General features: G+C 46.5%; 1 protein-coding gene across 4 annotated transcripts in view; it reads right to left on the bottom strand.

Annotated features, from left to right (window-relative positions):
• USP32 (ubiquitin specific peptidase 32) overlaps window positions 1-13337 on the bottom strand; it is a 217121-nt gene that overhangs the window by 96856 nt on the left and 106928 nt on the right. For all 4 annotated transcript variants that reach the window (XM_060693236.2, XM_087889985.1, XM_087889980.1 and 1 more), the window contains exon 5: window positions 11557-11716. In XM_060693236.2, coding sequence (XP_060549219.1) covers window positions 11557-11716 — 160 coding nt within the window. The remainder of the gene's footprint in view (window positions 1-11556; window positions 11717-13337) is intronic.

A 13337-nucleotide genomic window follows, 5' to 3' on the forward strand; every position in this document is an offset into this window, starting at 1 on the left:
TCGGCGGTTCGAATCCCTAGTATAGATCTCCTGCGTGAGCAGGGGGTTGGACTCGATGACCTCTAAGGTAAGGTCCCCTCCAATTCTGTTACTGTTATTATTACTGGATGGAAGTAACGGAGAAGCCGACACCTTGGTCTGATGAAAGCTGGTAAGTATGGAAATCGTACGCAGTAGCACAACAAGATCCAGAGACACTCTGAACAAACGGGGCCATCTGATGGCTTCTGCCCTTTGCGATTGTGATAACATGCAGAGAACAACACACCTGTTGTATACCTGCCTTTTGTGTCTTAATCAGTGCAAACTCCAGAGCCTCATTTATTTTTTATTTATTTATTTATTATTAAATTTATATCCCGCCCTTCTCCCCGAAGGGACTCAGGGCAGTGAACAGCCAAGAATTAAAATAACATACAATATAAAAGTTAAAATAATTAAAAATTAAATTAAACGGCCGCCCCCAATTTAAAACCCCTAGCTATACAATTAAAAAACTAATCCATGAAACCTATTCAGGCCAGGCCGGCTTGCTGAAATAAAAACATGACAGCAGGACAGAAGGGAATTCACGCAAGACTTGCTTAACTTGTACATATTTTAATCCTGTATCTTGTACTTCAAATTTGATGCCGTACAGTATGCCTTGTTTTAACCGTGACGCCTCTGACACGAATAAACAAACAGGAAGAGGGCCACTGTTTCGTCTGGTGGCTTGGGAGTTTCTTGTGCTCTAATGCGGACTTGCGAAATAGCAACTCAAAGGTTCATTTGTAACTACATTTAGTAATTATTGGGTTTTACTGAATGATTAAGAAGAATTTTTTTTTTTTTTTAAAAAATAGAATTGAGTCATTTTGCAGCTTAGAAGAGCTTTTTCCTGGGCTGCCTGGGGCCTGGATGGGAACTCACTATATTGATAGGGTTGTTGTGGCTCCGTTACCTGAGCCTGTGTCATCGGCAGGAGAGGACTCCGAGAGTGAAGGAGTGGAGTTGGCAAGGCCTCCCTTCTCCAGGACCCTCCTCTTTGGCAATGCCTTCGGTGTCCGCCGTAGGGCAAGAGATAGGGCCGGGGCCAAGCACGTCCACGCAGCCACAGATGGACAGTGATGAGGGTAATGAGTCTTGGCTGGATCCACGCCAGCGTCGCAGAGATAAGCACGCGCAACAGAAGAAAAGGCGTGCCCGAGATTAGGCTGAGTCACTGGACCACACCCCACAGGGTATAAAAGGGAGCGTGGTGGCCAGTCAAGCCTTGTGACGAACAAAGCTGAAAGCTTCCACGCCATTCTGCATTGCCGGACTTTTGCTATAGACTTTGCTGGATTATCTTTGGACTTGATTGACTCTGTAATTATTGAGCATTTTACTTTGATGTACCAGAAGCGGAGAGAAGTTATCTCTTTCCTTTGCAGTAATAAACTCTTGGCAGGCAGCCACTAGGTTGCTGCCAAATTCCGTTATCATAAGGAAAAGGATTTTGTCGGCTGGTTTGGTCTTTAACTCTTGGACGTCTGTTGGTGTGTGTGCGTGTGAGACGGGGACAGAACAAGGGTAGATAGAAGATCACAAAATAACAACAACAAAAATAGAAGGGACCAATACATAAATGGGAGGGATGTGGTATCTTCTCCTAATCTAGGAGCCGTGATGGCACAGTGGTTAGAATGCACTATTGTAGGTTAATTCTGCCGACTGCCAGAAGTTCGATTCTCCCCGGCTCAAGGCTGACTCATCCTTCCATCCTTCTGAGGTCAATAAAATGAGGACCCAGATTGTTGGGGCCAATAGGCTGACTCTGTAAACCACTTAGAGAAGGCTGTAAAACACTGTGAAACAGTATATACCATATTTTCCCAAAAATAAGACCGGTCTTATGTTAATTTTTGCTTCAAAAGATGCAGTAGGGCTTCTTTTCAGGGAAATACGGTATTAAATGTGTCCGTCTGGCTGATCATCTTAACTGGGGCTTATTTTGGGGGTTGGGCTTATATTACAAGCATCCTGAAAAATCATGCTAGGGCTTATTTTCCAGTTGGGTCTTATTTTCGGGGAAACAGGGTAAGTCTAAGTGCTACTGCTGTTGCTACTTCATCTCGAAAATGGGACGCCCCCATCAGTCATTTGGCAGAGGCAGGTTTTCAGGCCGAGAGGGTGGCAATGGACTGCACCTCAAGGGGCACAATGGGGTGGGACTCACAGTAGAAAAGGTTCTTCTCTTTCATTCCAACAGCTGGAATTCTTGGGCCAATGAGTTCCGTAGCATGTCCCATCGAATCATTGATGATATACCTCACGCTGTGTCAATGAATGGCCACATCCAGCAGCTTCATACAACTGTGTAAAGAAGCTGGGAGAGCTGAGCCCTGAAGGACCTCCACATAAGAGGAGCCTTGGGGCGGACCTGTTACCACCCCCTTCCTTACACATCTGGAAGTGACCTCAAAGGAAGGATGTCAGCCCTGGAAGCCATCTTTTATATTTAGGCCTTCAGGCCTGCCACATTTTCTACTGTGGGAAAATGGGAGGGGGGGTTGTATAGAGTATGGGTGATATGTAGTCAAAATAACATTCTTTTCTCACAGAGTCAAGGCCACCTTGCCCTGCAGCTGCGATGAGGTGACTGGGAGGCATCTCCAGTTTTGGATGTGCCTGATTGGACCATGTGATGGACTTGTGAGTGCTGGGCAGGGACTTGAACTTTCTTTTGGGTGCGGAAAAACTGGAAACTTTCAGATTCGGGTTTTCCCAGATGTGCCAATATGACATCTCTAATGAAATGGAACTTTGAGGAAACTCAAGCCTCGGAGTCTTCTTTCTTTGGGGGAGTTACTTGGAACGCTGACAAAGGAAAAGAACTGACAAACCACTTTGCCAGTCCAGAAAGCTGAAAGTACTGAAAGCTGTTGAAAGATGAAAGAGAGCAAGGTTGGATGAACTACAGGCAGTCCTCGACTTACAACCGTTCGTTTAATGACCGTTCAAAATTACAACAGCACTTGTAAAGTGATTTATGACCATTTTTGCACTTATAACCATTGCAGCATCCCTGTCGTCACATGATCAAAATTCGGAGGCTTGGTGACTGATTCGTATTTATGACGGTTGCAGAGTCCTGGGGTCATTCGAACCCCTTTTGCGACCTTCTGACCAGCAAAGTCAATGGGGGGGAGGGAGGGAATCCAGATTCACTTAACAACTGTGTTACTAACTTAACAAATGCAACGATTCACTTAACGACTGCAGCAAGAAAAGTCGTAAAGTGGGGCAAACTCACTTAGCGAATCTTTCACTTAGCAACATAAACGTTGGGCTCAATTGTGGTCGTAACTCAAGAACTCCCTGTACTGCCTATTGCTGTGGCTGGAAGAATATTTACAGCTAAAATGAAACGGAACCAAATTTGATTAAAAGTAGCAACCGTGGGCAACTCGGTGTGACTTTTTCAAAAACCCTCTTTGTAATTTTGAGCCAGGAAGGGACCTAATTAAAGTCGCCTCCTGCCTTCCAATATAAATGTTATTTACAAGCGCAAAAATCCTATATTTATTTTCAGTGTGTCCTCCGTATCTCGGCTCATTAAGTAGATTTAAATACAGCCATCGGAGCTTCAACAATAAATGCTTCCTGTCTTCGCTGGGCCTCTCCCACAGCCTCTACAATCAAATCCAACTCCTTCCCCCTATTTTTAATCAAGGCTATTTTTCATGCCTTTACCAATATTATTCGAAGAGCGCAGTACAAAAAGCAGCAGGGAAGCCGCAAAAGCCGCAGCTAAAATGCCATCTGGGAAGACGGCATTATTTTATACTTATCAACCTATCATGAGCACAAGATAAGTCCCCACGTATAATTTAAAACAGCCTTCCCAAATCCGGTGCTCTCCAGCTGCAACTGACATCGCTCCAAGATAACATGGGCAGCAAGTGAAGGTTAGGGACGGTTCAAAGGATATAAAAAAGGAAACAAAACACCTTAAAAGAAAATATTCTACAGAAGATCACTTGAAATATCCCTATAATTCTAAATTACGTCCTCTGAAACCCTTCTAGAAAAACATCGTGGTTCCTCCTGGTTGCCACTGTACAGGTAGTCCTTGACTTACAATAGTTTGTTTAGTGACCGTTGGAAGTTACAAAGGCAATGGAAAAAGTTACTTAGTTACGGCGGAGATATAGAATAGAATATCCTATTCCATCAAGCTGGCCTGACCTCAACTTTTCCTCTTTTTAAATGGGAATTTAAATTTGGTTTTAAATTATTGGGGTTTTAAAATGGTTCAGCCAAATTTGTTTAATTTGTTTTATCTCCATTTTAAATTTTGTATTTATATGTTTTATTTTATGGCTGTTCACCGCCCTGAGTCCTTCGGGAGTAGGGCGGTATACAAATTTAATAAAATGAAATGAAATGAAATGAAATGAAATGAAATGAAATGAAATGAAATGAAATGAAATGAATAGAATAGAATAGAATAGAATAGAATAGAATAGAATAGAATAGAATAGAATAGAATAGAATAGAATAACAGAGTTGGAAGGGACCTTGGAGGTCTTCTAGTCCAACTCCCTGCTTAGGCAAGAAACCCTACCCCACTTCAGACAAATGGCTGTCCAACCTCTTCTTAAACACTTCCAGTGTTGGAGCATTCACAACTTCTGGTGGCAAGTTGTTCCACGGATTAATTGTTCTCACCGTCAGGAAATTTCTCCTTAGTTCTAAATTGCTTCTCTCCTTGATTAGTTTCCACCCATTACTTCTTGTTCTACCCTCAGGTGCTTTGTAGAATAGTTTGATTCTTCCAAGACGGTTCCACCATGTCCAAATTTTTTTTTTTTTAACAATAAAGGTTTTATTAAAAAAAAAGAAAAGAAAGATAAAGTGACTTATGTTACCACCTCACCTCTTGGCCGCCGCACCAGAAGCAACCAAACGAAACGGGTAGCTGTGCAGGCTCTTAAGTAGGGCTCATTTTGGGGGTAGGGCTTATATTTTGGCACAAGTAAAAAAAACCCCCAAGCTAGGTCTTATTTTTGGGAAAACAGGGTATTTATGATGGTTGCAGTGTCCTAGGGTCACGCGATCCCCTTTTGCGACCTCCTGACAAGCAAAGTCCACGGAGGAGCCAAATTCACTTAACAACCGTGAAACCAACTTAACAACCGGAGTGGTTCATTTAACAACGGTGGCAAGAAAGGTTGTAAAATGGGGGCAAGACTCCCTTAACAACTGTCTTGCTTAGCAGTGGAAATTGGGGGGGGGGGGGACAGTTGTGGTTGTAAATCAAGGCCTACCTGTCTTAATTGAACAGTGTGATCACCTTTTCTGACAGGCAGAGTTAAAATGGGAAGCCAGGTTCACTTAACCCACATTAAGAAACCAAAACAACTGATTTCTTAATGTTAAACCAAAACCAAAGCATCCTGTTTTCTTTTTTTTTTTCCAAATAAAGCGTTTCAGAAGGCGACAAAATAAACAGCTCGATTCCAAAAGATTGCTGGAGTTGAAATTAATGTTAAACGGTTCCAGATGTCTGAAATGCTAAGCCATCTTGGATATTTATGGCCAATTTCCTTTTTTTTTTTTAACTCTTAGCCATAATCCCAGACTTTTAACTCCACTTTCCAATAGATTTGTCTTCAAAATTGGACAGCCGCCGTATTCCTCATATATGTTCCAGGAATTGCAATCAAATTAGCCTATTTGCTAATTCTAGAGGAGCGTTAAGGCTTGCCATTGGTTGCTTCTCTGCATACATTATAGGCTTAATTCATGCTCTTGCTAGATCTTATATTTGAGGCTGATTTGAACCGTGTTATTGTAATGTAGGTACTGATGAGTCAATACGAAATGCTTGCATCTACCTCTGTTTGTCTTTTGGCTGTATTGTTTAAATTATTAAGGTAAAGGTCAGTGGTGGGATTCAACTAATTCAACAATCAGTTCTCTGCCCTAATGATTTCTTCCAACAACCAGTTCACCAAACTGCTCAGAAATTTAACAACCGGTTCTCCCGAAGTGGTGCGAACTGGCTGAATCCCACCACTGGTAAAGATAAAGGTAAAGGTTCCCCTCGCACATATGTGCCAGTTGTTCCTGACTCTAGGGGTCGGTGCTCATCTCCGTTTCAAAGCCGAAGAGCCAGCGCTGTCCGAAGACCCCTCCGTGGTCCTGTGGCCGGCATGACTCAACGCCAAAGGCGCACGGAACGCTGTTACCTTCCCACCAAAGGTGGTCCCTAATTTTTCTACTTGCATTTTTTACCTGCTTTCGAACTGCTAGTTTGGCAGAAGCTGGGACAAGTAATGGGAGCTCACCCCGTTACGCGGCACTAGGGATTCGAACCGCTGAACTGCCGACCTTTTTATCGACAAGCTCAGTGTCTTAGCTACTGAGCCATTGGGTCCTTTTAAATTATTAAAAGGGGCTAATTGTTTTAAATTCCAGAGGAGCGTTTTTAACGGATATACTTCCCTGTGCGTTTCGAACAACTGGAGATTTTCAATCAACGGGAAGTGAGAAAAACCCTACAAAACTAACATTAACCCAAATTTTCCACAGCACGCTTTCCAGGATTGGGAGGATTCTCTCAAATCTGTTGCACACCTGGCAGATGTTGTATCCTAACAGTTCTTTTCCTGGCCTCTCCTGGGAATCCTGTTACTAGGTTCGCATTCATGCGATTTCCTGTTTCGGACTAGCTTTATTAATTTCATGCTCCCTGTCCCCCGATATGTCGGATTATTCCAATTTTCTGTTCCAATGCAGTTTGAGTGCCACATGGAGCAAAGCGACATTTTTATGACCTTCTCCCGGGGGAAATCAGGAGTACAATAATAGAGATAAGCACCACACAAATAGGAGGGGGAACGGAGGGCCCCCGTGGCCTCTTAATGCTGTCTTAAGCCTCCAATTTACAGGCAGATAAGCGCCTAACCCAGAAGCTTCACTTTTGAGGCTGTGAAAGAAAAGAGGCAATGCATCAAGTGCAGTCCCTTCACAACTTTCTACCAATCACAAAGAGGGAGGAGAGCAATATTTGGGGAGGGGGTGTTTCAATAATTTCTTTGTTTAAAAGAAAATAATCTAGACTAGGAATGATCAATATAGAACACGGAACATAGAATCATAAGGCTGGAAGCAGTGGTGAAATCCAATTTTTTTTTACTACCGGTTCTGTGGGCGTGGCTTGGTGGGCGTGGCGTGGCTTGGTGGGCATGGCAGGGGAAGGATACTGCAAAATCTCCATTCCCGCTGCACTCCAGGGGAAGGATACTGCAAAATCCCCATTCCCTCCCCATTCCTGGGGAAGGATACTGAAAAATCCCCATTCCCACCCCACTCCTGGGGAAGGATACTGCAAAATCCCCATTCCCTCCCCAATCCAGGGGAAGGATACTGCAAAATCTCCATTCCCACCCCATTCCTGAGGAAGGATACTGTAAAATTCCCATTCCCACCCCATTATGTGAAGCTGCTGGGTGAGATCATCCGTGGTTTTGGGGTGGAGTTCCATCAGTACGCTGATGATACTCAGCTGTACATTTCCACCCCAGACCATCCCAACGATGCCTTGGAAGTGATGTCCCAGTGTCTGGAGGCCGTGCGGGTCTGGATGGGGAGAAACAGGCTTCGACTCAACCCTTCCAAGACCAAGTGGCTGTGGCTGCCAGCGTCCCGATATAGCCAGCTGATGCCATTGCTGGTTATTGGGGGCGAATCATTGGCCCCCACGGAGAGGGCCCGCAACTTGGGTGTCCTCCTGGACGCACGGCTGTCTTTAGAAGGGCACATGACAGCCATGGCCAGGGGGGCTTTTTATCAGGTTCGCCTGATACGCCAGTTGCGCCCCTTTCTGGATCGGGACTCCCTATGCACGGTCACTCAAGCACTCGTCACCTCTCGTCTGGACTATTGTAATGCTCTCTACATGGGGCTCCCCTTGGGGTACACCCGGAGGCTCCAACTGGTGCAGAATGCGGCCGCGCGGGGGATTATGGGAGCGACGGGATGCTCCCATGTGACTCCTCTCCTGCGCGAGCTACATTGGCTTCCGGTGGACTTCCGGGTGCGCTTCAAGGTGTTGGTGACCATCTTTAAAGCGCTCCATGGCTTAGGGCCGGGGTACTTACGGGACCGCCTTCTGCCACCAATAGCCTCCCACCGGCCGGTTCGCTCCCACAGAGAGGGCCTCCTCAGGGTGCCGTCAGCCAGACAATGTCGGCTGGCGACCCCCAGGAGGAGAGCCTTCTCTGTGGTGGCACCTGCCCTCTGGAACAATCTACCCCCAGAGATACGAGTGATCTCCGACCTCCGGACTTTTCGTCGGGCCCTAAAAACTTACTTGTTTCAGTTAGCCGGTCTGTCTTGATTTTATAGTTGGTTTTAAAATTTTAATATGGATTTTATATTGACAAGTTTTAAATTACGGGCCAAATTTATGTAATTATTTTAAATCTATTTTTAATTGTAATGTTATGTATAAATGTTTTTATTTTGGCTGTTCACCGCCCTGAGTCCGAAAGGAGAAGGGCGGTATAGAAGTTCGATTAATAAATAAATAAATAAATTCTTGGGCCAGCCAGAGGTGGTATTTGCCGGTTCTCCGAACTATTCAAAATATCCGCTACCGGTTCTCCAGAACCTGTCAGAACCTGCTGAATTTCACCCCTGGCTGGAAGGGACCTCAGAGGTGTTCTAATCCAACCCCCTGCTCAAGGCAGGAAACCTTCTATCAGTGATGGCTAACCTTTTTGCCGTCACGTGCCAAAAGCAGAGGGAGTGCAGAGGGGTCATTCGTGTGTGTGCCCACACCCATAATTCAATACCCCCCTGTGCCGTGCCCCACCAGCATGCACACGCGACCCCCCCCCGCACTCCCCCGCTTTTGGCAAGTGATGGCACAATGGGCCCGGTAGGCCCATTTTTCACCCTCCCCAGGCTCCAGAGGCTTTCTTGGAGTCTGGGGAGGGTGAAAACGGCCTTCCCCACCCTCCCCGGAGGCCCTCCAGAGGCCAGAAACAGCCCGTTTCTCTATTTCTGCTTGGCCCGAAAGGCCCGACAATCAGCTGCCCGGTGCACGCATGCGCACTGGAGCTGAGCTAGGGCAACGTTTGCGTGCCCACAGATATGGCTCCGCGTGCCATCTGTGGCACTCGTGCCATAGGTTCACCATCACGACCTTATATCATCCCTTATATCAGGGGAGTCAAACTTGATTTCATTGAGGGCCGCATCAGTGTTTTGTTTGACCTCGGGGGGGCCGGGGGGGCATGGTCAGGGTGGGTGTGGCCAGCTTGATGTCACTCATGTTGGGGGCACCTGTGGTGGCCAGGTAAGGTAAGGTGACCTGCTAAGGCAGGACTTCCCTCAGACCCTCTCTCATTCTCAGAATGAGACCCTCTCTCAGGGAGCTTTCTGGCCGTTGCGGCTGAAAATGGGGCCCAGGACAGCTGTGTGTGGCCCTCCCGAGCTCCGTTTTCACTGGCAGAGGCACCACGGGCCGGTCCTTTGCTGTTTCCAGGGCAGCCCCGCGGGCCTTTTATCAACCAATCAGTCTAAACATCCACATTTTTCAATGTCATTGTAACTTCGAACGGTCACTAAACAAATAGCCAGAAGTCAAGAACAGCCTCTATTGGCATAATTATTTCCTTAATTAATTCTTGTCCAACCATGTACAGGTTGGTGCATTGGTGAAAGAAAAGAGAGAAATCAAGTACATTATCTCGGGTGGTAGGGGGGGGAGGGGGCTAGTACAAAAAAACCAGGATATAAACAAAAGACAGGAATGAATAATTCTACCTGCTGAGCATCCAAGGATGCACTATTATTTATCACAGCGAGGAAATGCTGCAGGGAAGAGCAAGGACACAGGATGACAATCCTACCTGGATTCGCAACCACATTCAGTTACACAAGCTTGCTTCCAAACCACAGCTTTGATGCAGCACAAGTCACACCTCGAAAAGGCAATAGTAAATAAGTACCTTTTCTTTCACCCAAACTGAGCTATTATGAACAAGTTACAGAATTACAGAATAATAGAGTTGGAAGGGACCTTGGAGGTCTTCTAGTCCAACCCCCTGCTCTGGCAGGAAACCATATATCATTTCAGGCAAATTGAGCTACACAACTGTGAAAACTCCAGCCGAGCTGGTCCACCCGTCTCCCCGTGCCTTCTCTCAGGTAGGAGACTCTATGCCAGTTGGTCCCCAACCTTTGTGCCTTGGCAGTCCTGCTGAGGGGGGAGAGGGGAAGTAGGCCGCATGAGTGGTGGGCTGGTGCGGACGTATGGGGCGGGCCGACACGCATGTGCACAGTTTGACATGCGCAAGCAGTGGGCTGGCACGCACCTGCCCAAGTGCCACCGGCCCACCACTCACACAAGTAGAGCTGTGTGTGCCTGTGCATGCCCTCTGGCCAGCCATGCGCACAGCCCAATTCCAAATAGGACACAGCCCGGTAGTGGTCTATGCCAGTGGTAGGTTTCAAAATTTTTTACTACCGGTTCTGTGGGTGTGGCTTGGTGGGTGTGGCATGGTGTGGCTTGGTGGGTGTGGCATGGGAAGGATACTGTAAAATCTCCATTCCCACCCCACTCCAGGGGAAGGATACTGTAAAATCCCTATTTCCTCCCAATCAGCTGGTACTCAGGAGGCAGAGAATAGATGGGGGCGGGGCCAGTCAGATTTTTACTACTGGTTCTCCAAACTACTCAAAATTTTTGCTACCAGTTCTCCAGAACTGGTCAGAACCTACTGAAACCCACCTCTGGTCTACACCCCGGAGGTTGGGGACCCCTGCCCTATATCATTTCCAACAAGTGGCTGTTCTATTTCTTCTTGAAAGCCTCACTGATGGAGCACCCACAACTTCTGGAGGGAAGCCGTTCCACTGATTAATTGTTCTAACGCTCAGGAATTTACTTATTGTTTCTAGGTTGGATCTCTCCTCGATTAGTTTCCATCCATTGCTTCTTGTTCTGACTTCAGTTGCTTTGGACAATAGGTTGACCCCTTCTTCTTTGGGGCAGTCGAAGATGATCAAAGCTATTTGCACACGTAGCCAAACCTATAATTCCAGAACTTTAAAGACACATGCTTTACAGCAGGGGTGAAATGCTACCGGTTGGGCCCAGTTCGGCCGAATCGGTAGTGGTGGCGGCAGATGGTTCGGAGAACTGGTAGCGGCAGCAGGGTGAGGCTCCGCCCACCCGCCCAGTCCTTTTTTTAACCCTCTGCACATGCACAGAAAGCTTTGTGCATAGGGTCCAAAATTGCACGTAACATGCGCAAAGCGCACACTTCCAAATCAGTAGGGAAGGTAAGTAAATTTCACCCCGCTTTACAGGCAAGGCAGCACAGAAGGTCCTAGGGAAGAGGGCAGAATAACTACCAAAAGCATCCATTTTTGCCCCAAAGAAGATTGTGACCCTTGAACAATCTCAAAGAGAAACCACACATTCATTCATCGAAGCTTGTTTGGCTCAGTGGCAAAAAAAAAAAAAAAAGAAGAAGAAGAAGCCGTCAGCTCTTACAAAAGATAGCTACTTACAGTGCGTGACTCCAGCAAGAGTCTGATAGAAGGTGGGGGTGTCGCTGTCATCTGTGAGTGTGACATACACTCCTCCGGAGAGCAGCCAGCGGGAAAACGTGAAAGCTTCTTTGTTGTGCAACAGCCAGGATCTGAATTTTTCATAGTTTACTTTTTCGCCCTACAATAAAAGCAAAGGGGAAAGAGAGACGTGAATTGTGAAGCTTGGTTCCATTTTATTATTATTATTTTTTTTAGCCAAATTGACTGATTACAGTTATCGATAGAAGATAAAACAATCTTACTCAGGCTAGGCATCCTCCAGATATATTGGACACAATATACATCATCCTCAGCCAGGGGAGGGCCAGTTTGATGTAGTGGATAAGATGCTGGCCTAGAAACCAAGAAGCTGGGAGTTCTATTTCCTCCTTAGGCACGAAAGCTGATTGGGTGACTTTGGGCCAATCACCAGGAGACTGGGAATTCTAGTCCCACCTTAAACATGAAAGTTGGCTAGATGATCTTGGGCCAGTCACTCTCCCTTACCCCAACCCACCTCACAGGGTTCTTGAATGACAGCTAAGAATAGAATAGAAGCTGAGAAGCTCACGACATTAGTTGGATTATAAAAACCATTGAAATCAACCTCTTTGTGAACTATGCCTCTAATTGGTCAACCCCTCCCCTATTAGTAGACCCACTATTAATGTATAACTCTGGAGCAAACAGCCAGAGAGATGTCCTAGCCCATATATCTGCATTTTCTTAAAAGAAAGATAAGATGCATGAACAGCTCTCATCTATCAGCACTCATGCATCCATCCATCCACCATCCATCCATCCATCCATCCATCCATCCATCCATCCATCCATCTACTATCATCACCCATCCATCCATCCACCCATATCATCTACCTACCTATCTATCCCTGTATCAATCATCTAATCTATCAATCAATCATTTTTTTTTTGAACACTTTATTGGTTTTTCTTTTAACACAACTAAAATATAATAACAATTCTGTTTGACATCGGATTCGCAGTGTTTGTACATATATACATCCGTTCCAGTCGGGTTTCAGGTCTGGGCACAGCACGGAAACGGCATTGGTCGCGTTGGTGGATGATCTCTGGAAGGCTCGGGACAGGGGTTATTCCTCTGTTCTGGTCCTATTAGATCTCTCAGCGGCTTTTGATACCATCGACCATGGTATCATGCTGCACCGGTTGGAAGAGTTGGGGGTGGGAGGCACTGTGTTGCGGTGGTTCTCCTCCTTTCTCTCCGACCGGTCGCAGTTTGTGTTGGCAGGGGGGCAGAGGTCGACCTCGAGGCCTCTCATCTGTGGAGTGCCGCAGGGATCGGTCCTCTCGCCCCTTCTGTTCAACATTTATGTGAAGCCGCTGGGCGAGATCATCCGTGGCTTTGGGGTGAGATACCACCAGTACGCTGATGACACCTAGCTGTACATCTCCACCCCAGGCCACCCCAATGATGCCCTTGAAGTGATGTCTCAGTGCCTGGAGGCTGTGCGGATCTGGATGGAGAGGAACAGGCTCAAGCTCAACCCTTCCAAGACTGAGTGGCTGTGGCTCCCGGCATCCCGATATAGTCAGTTGACTCTATCACTGACTATTGGGGGCGAGTCTTTGGCCCCCACTGAAAGGGCTCGCAATCTGGGAGTCCTCCTGGATACACAGCTGTCCTTGGAGGAACATCTAACGGCTGTTACCAGGGGGACCTTTTATCAGGTTCGCCTGATTCGCCAGTTGCGGCCCTTTCTTGATCGGGATTCCTTGTG

The sequence above is a fragment of the Pantherophis guttatus genome, chromosome 1 (genome assembly GCF_059756535.1).
Source record: "Pantherophis guttatus breed Tessera chromosome 1, ASM5975653v1, whole genome shotgun sequence".
NCBI lineage: Eukaryota > Metazoa > Chordata > Lepidosauria > Squamata > Colubridae > Pantherophis > Pantherophis guttatus.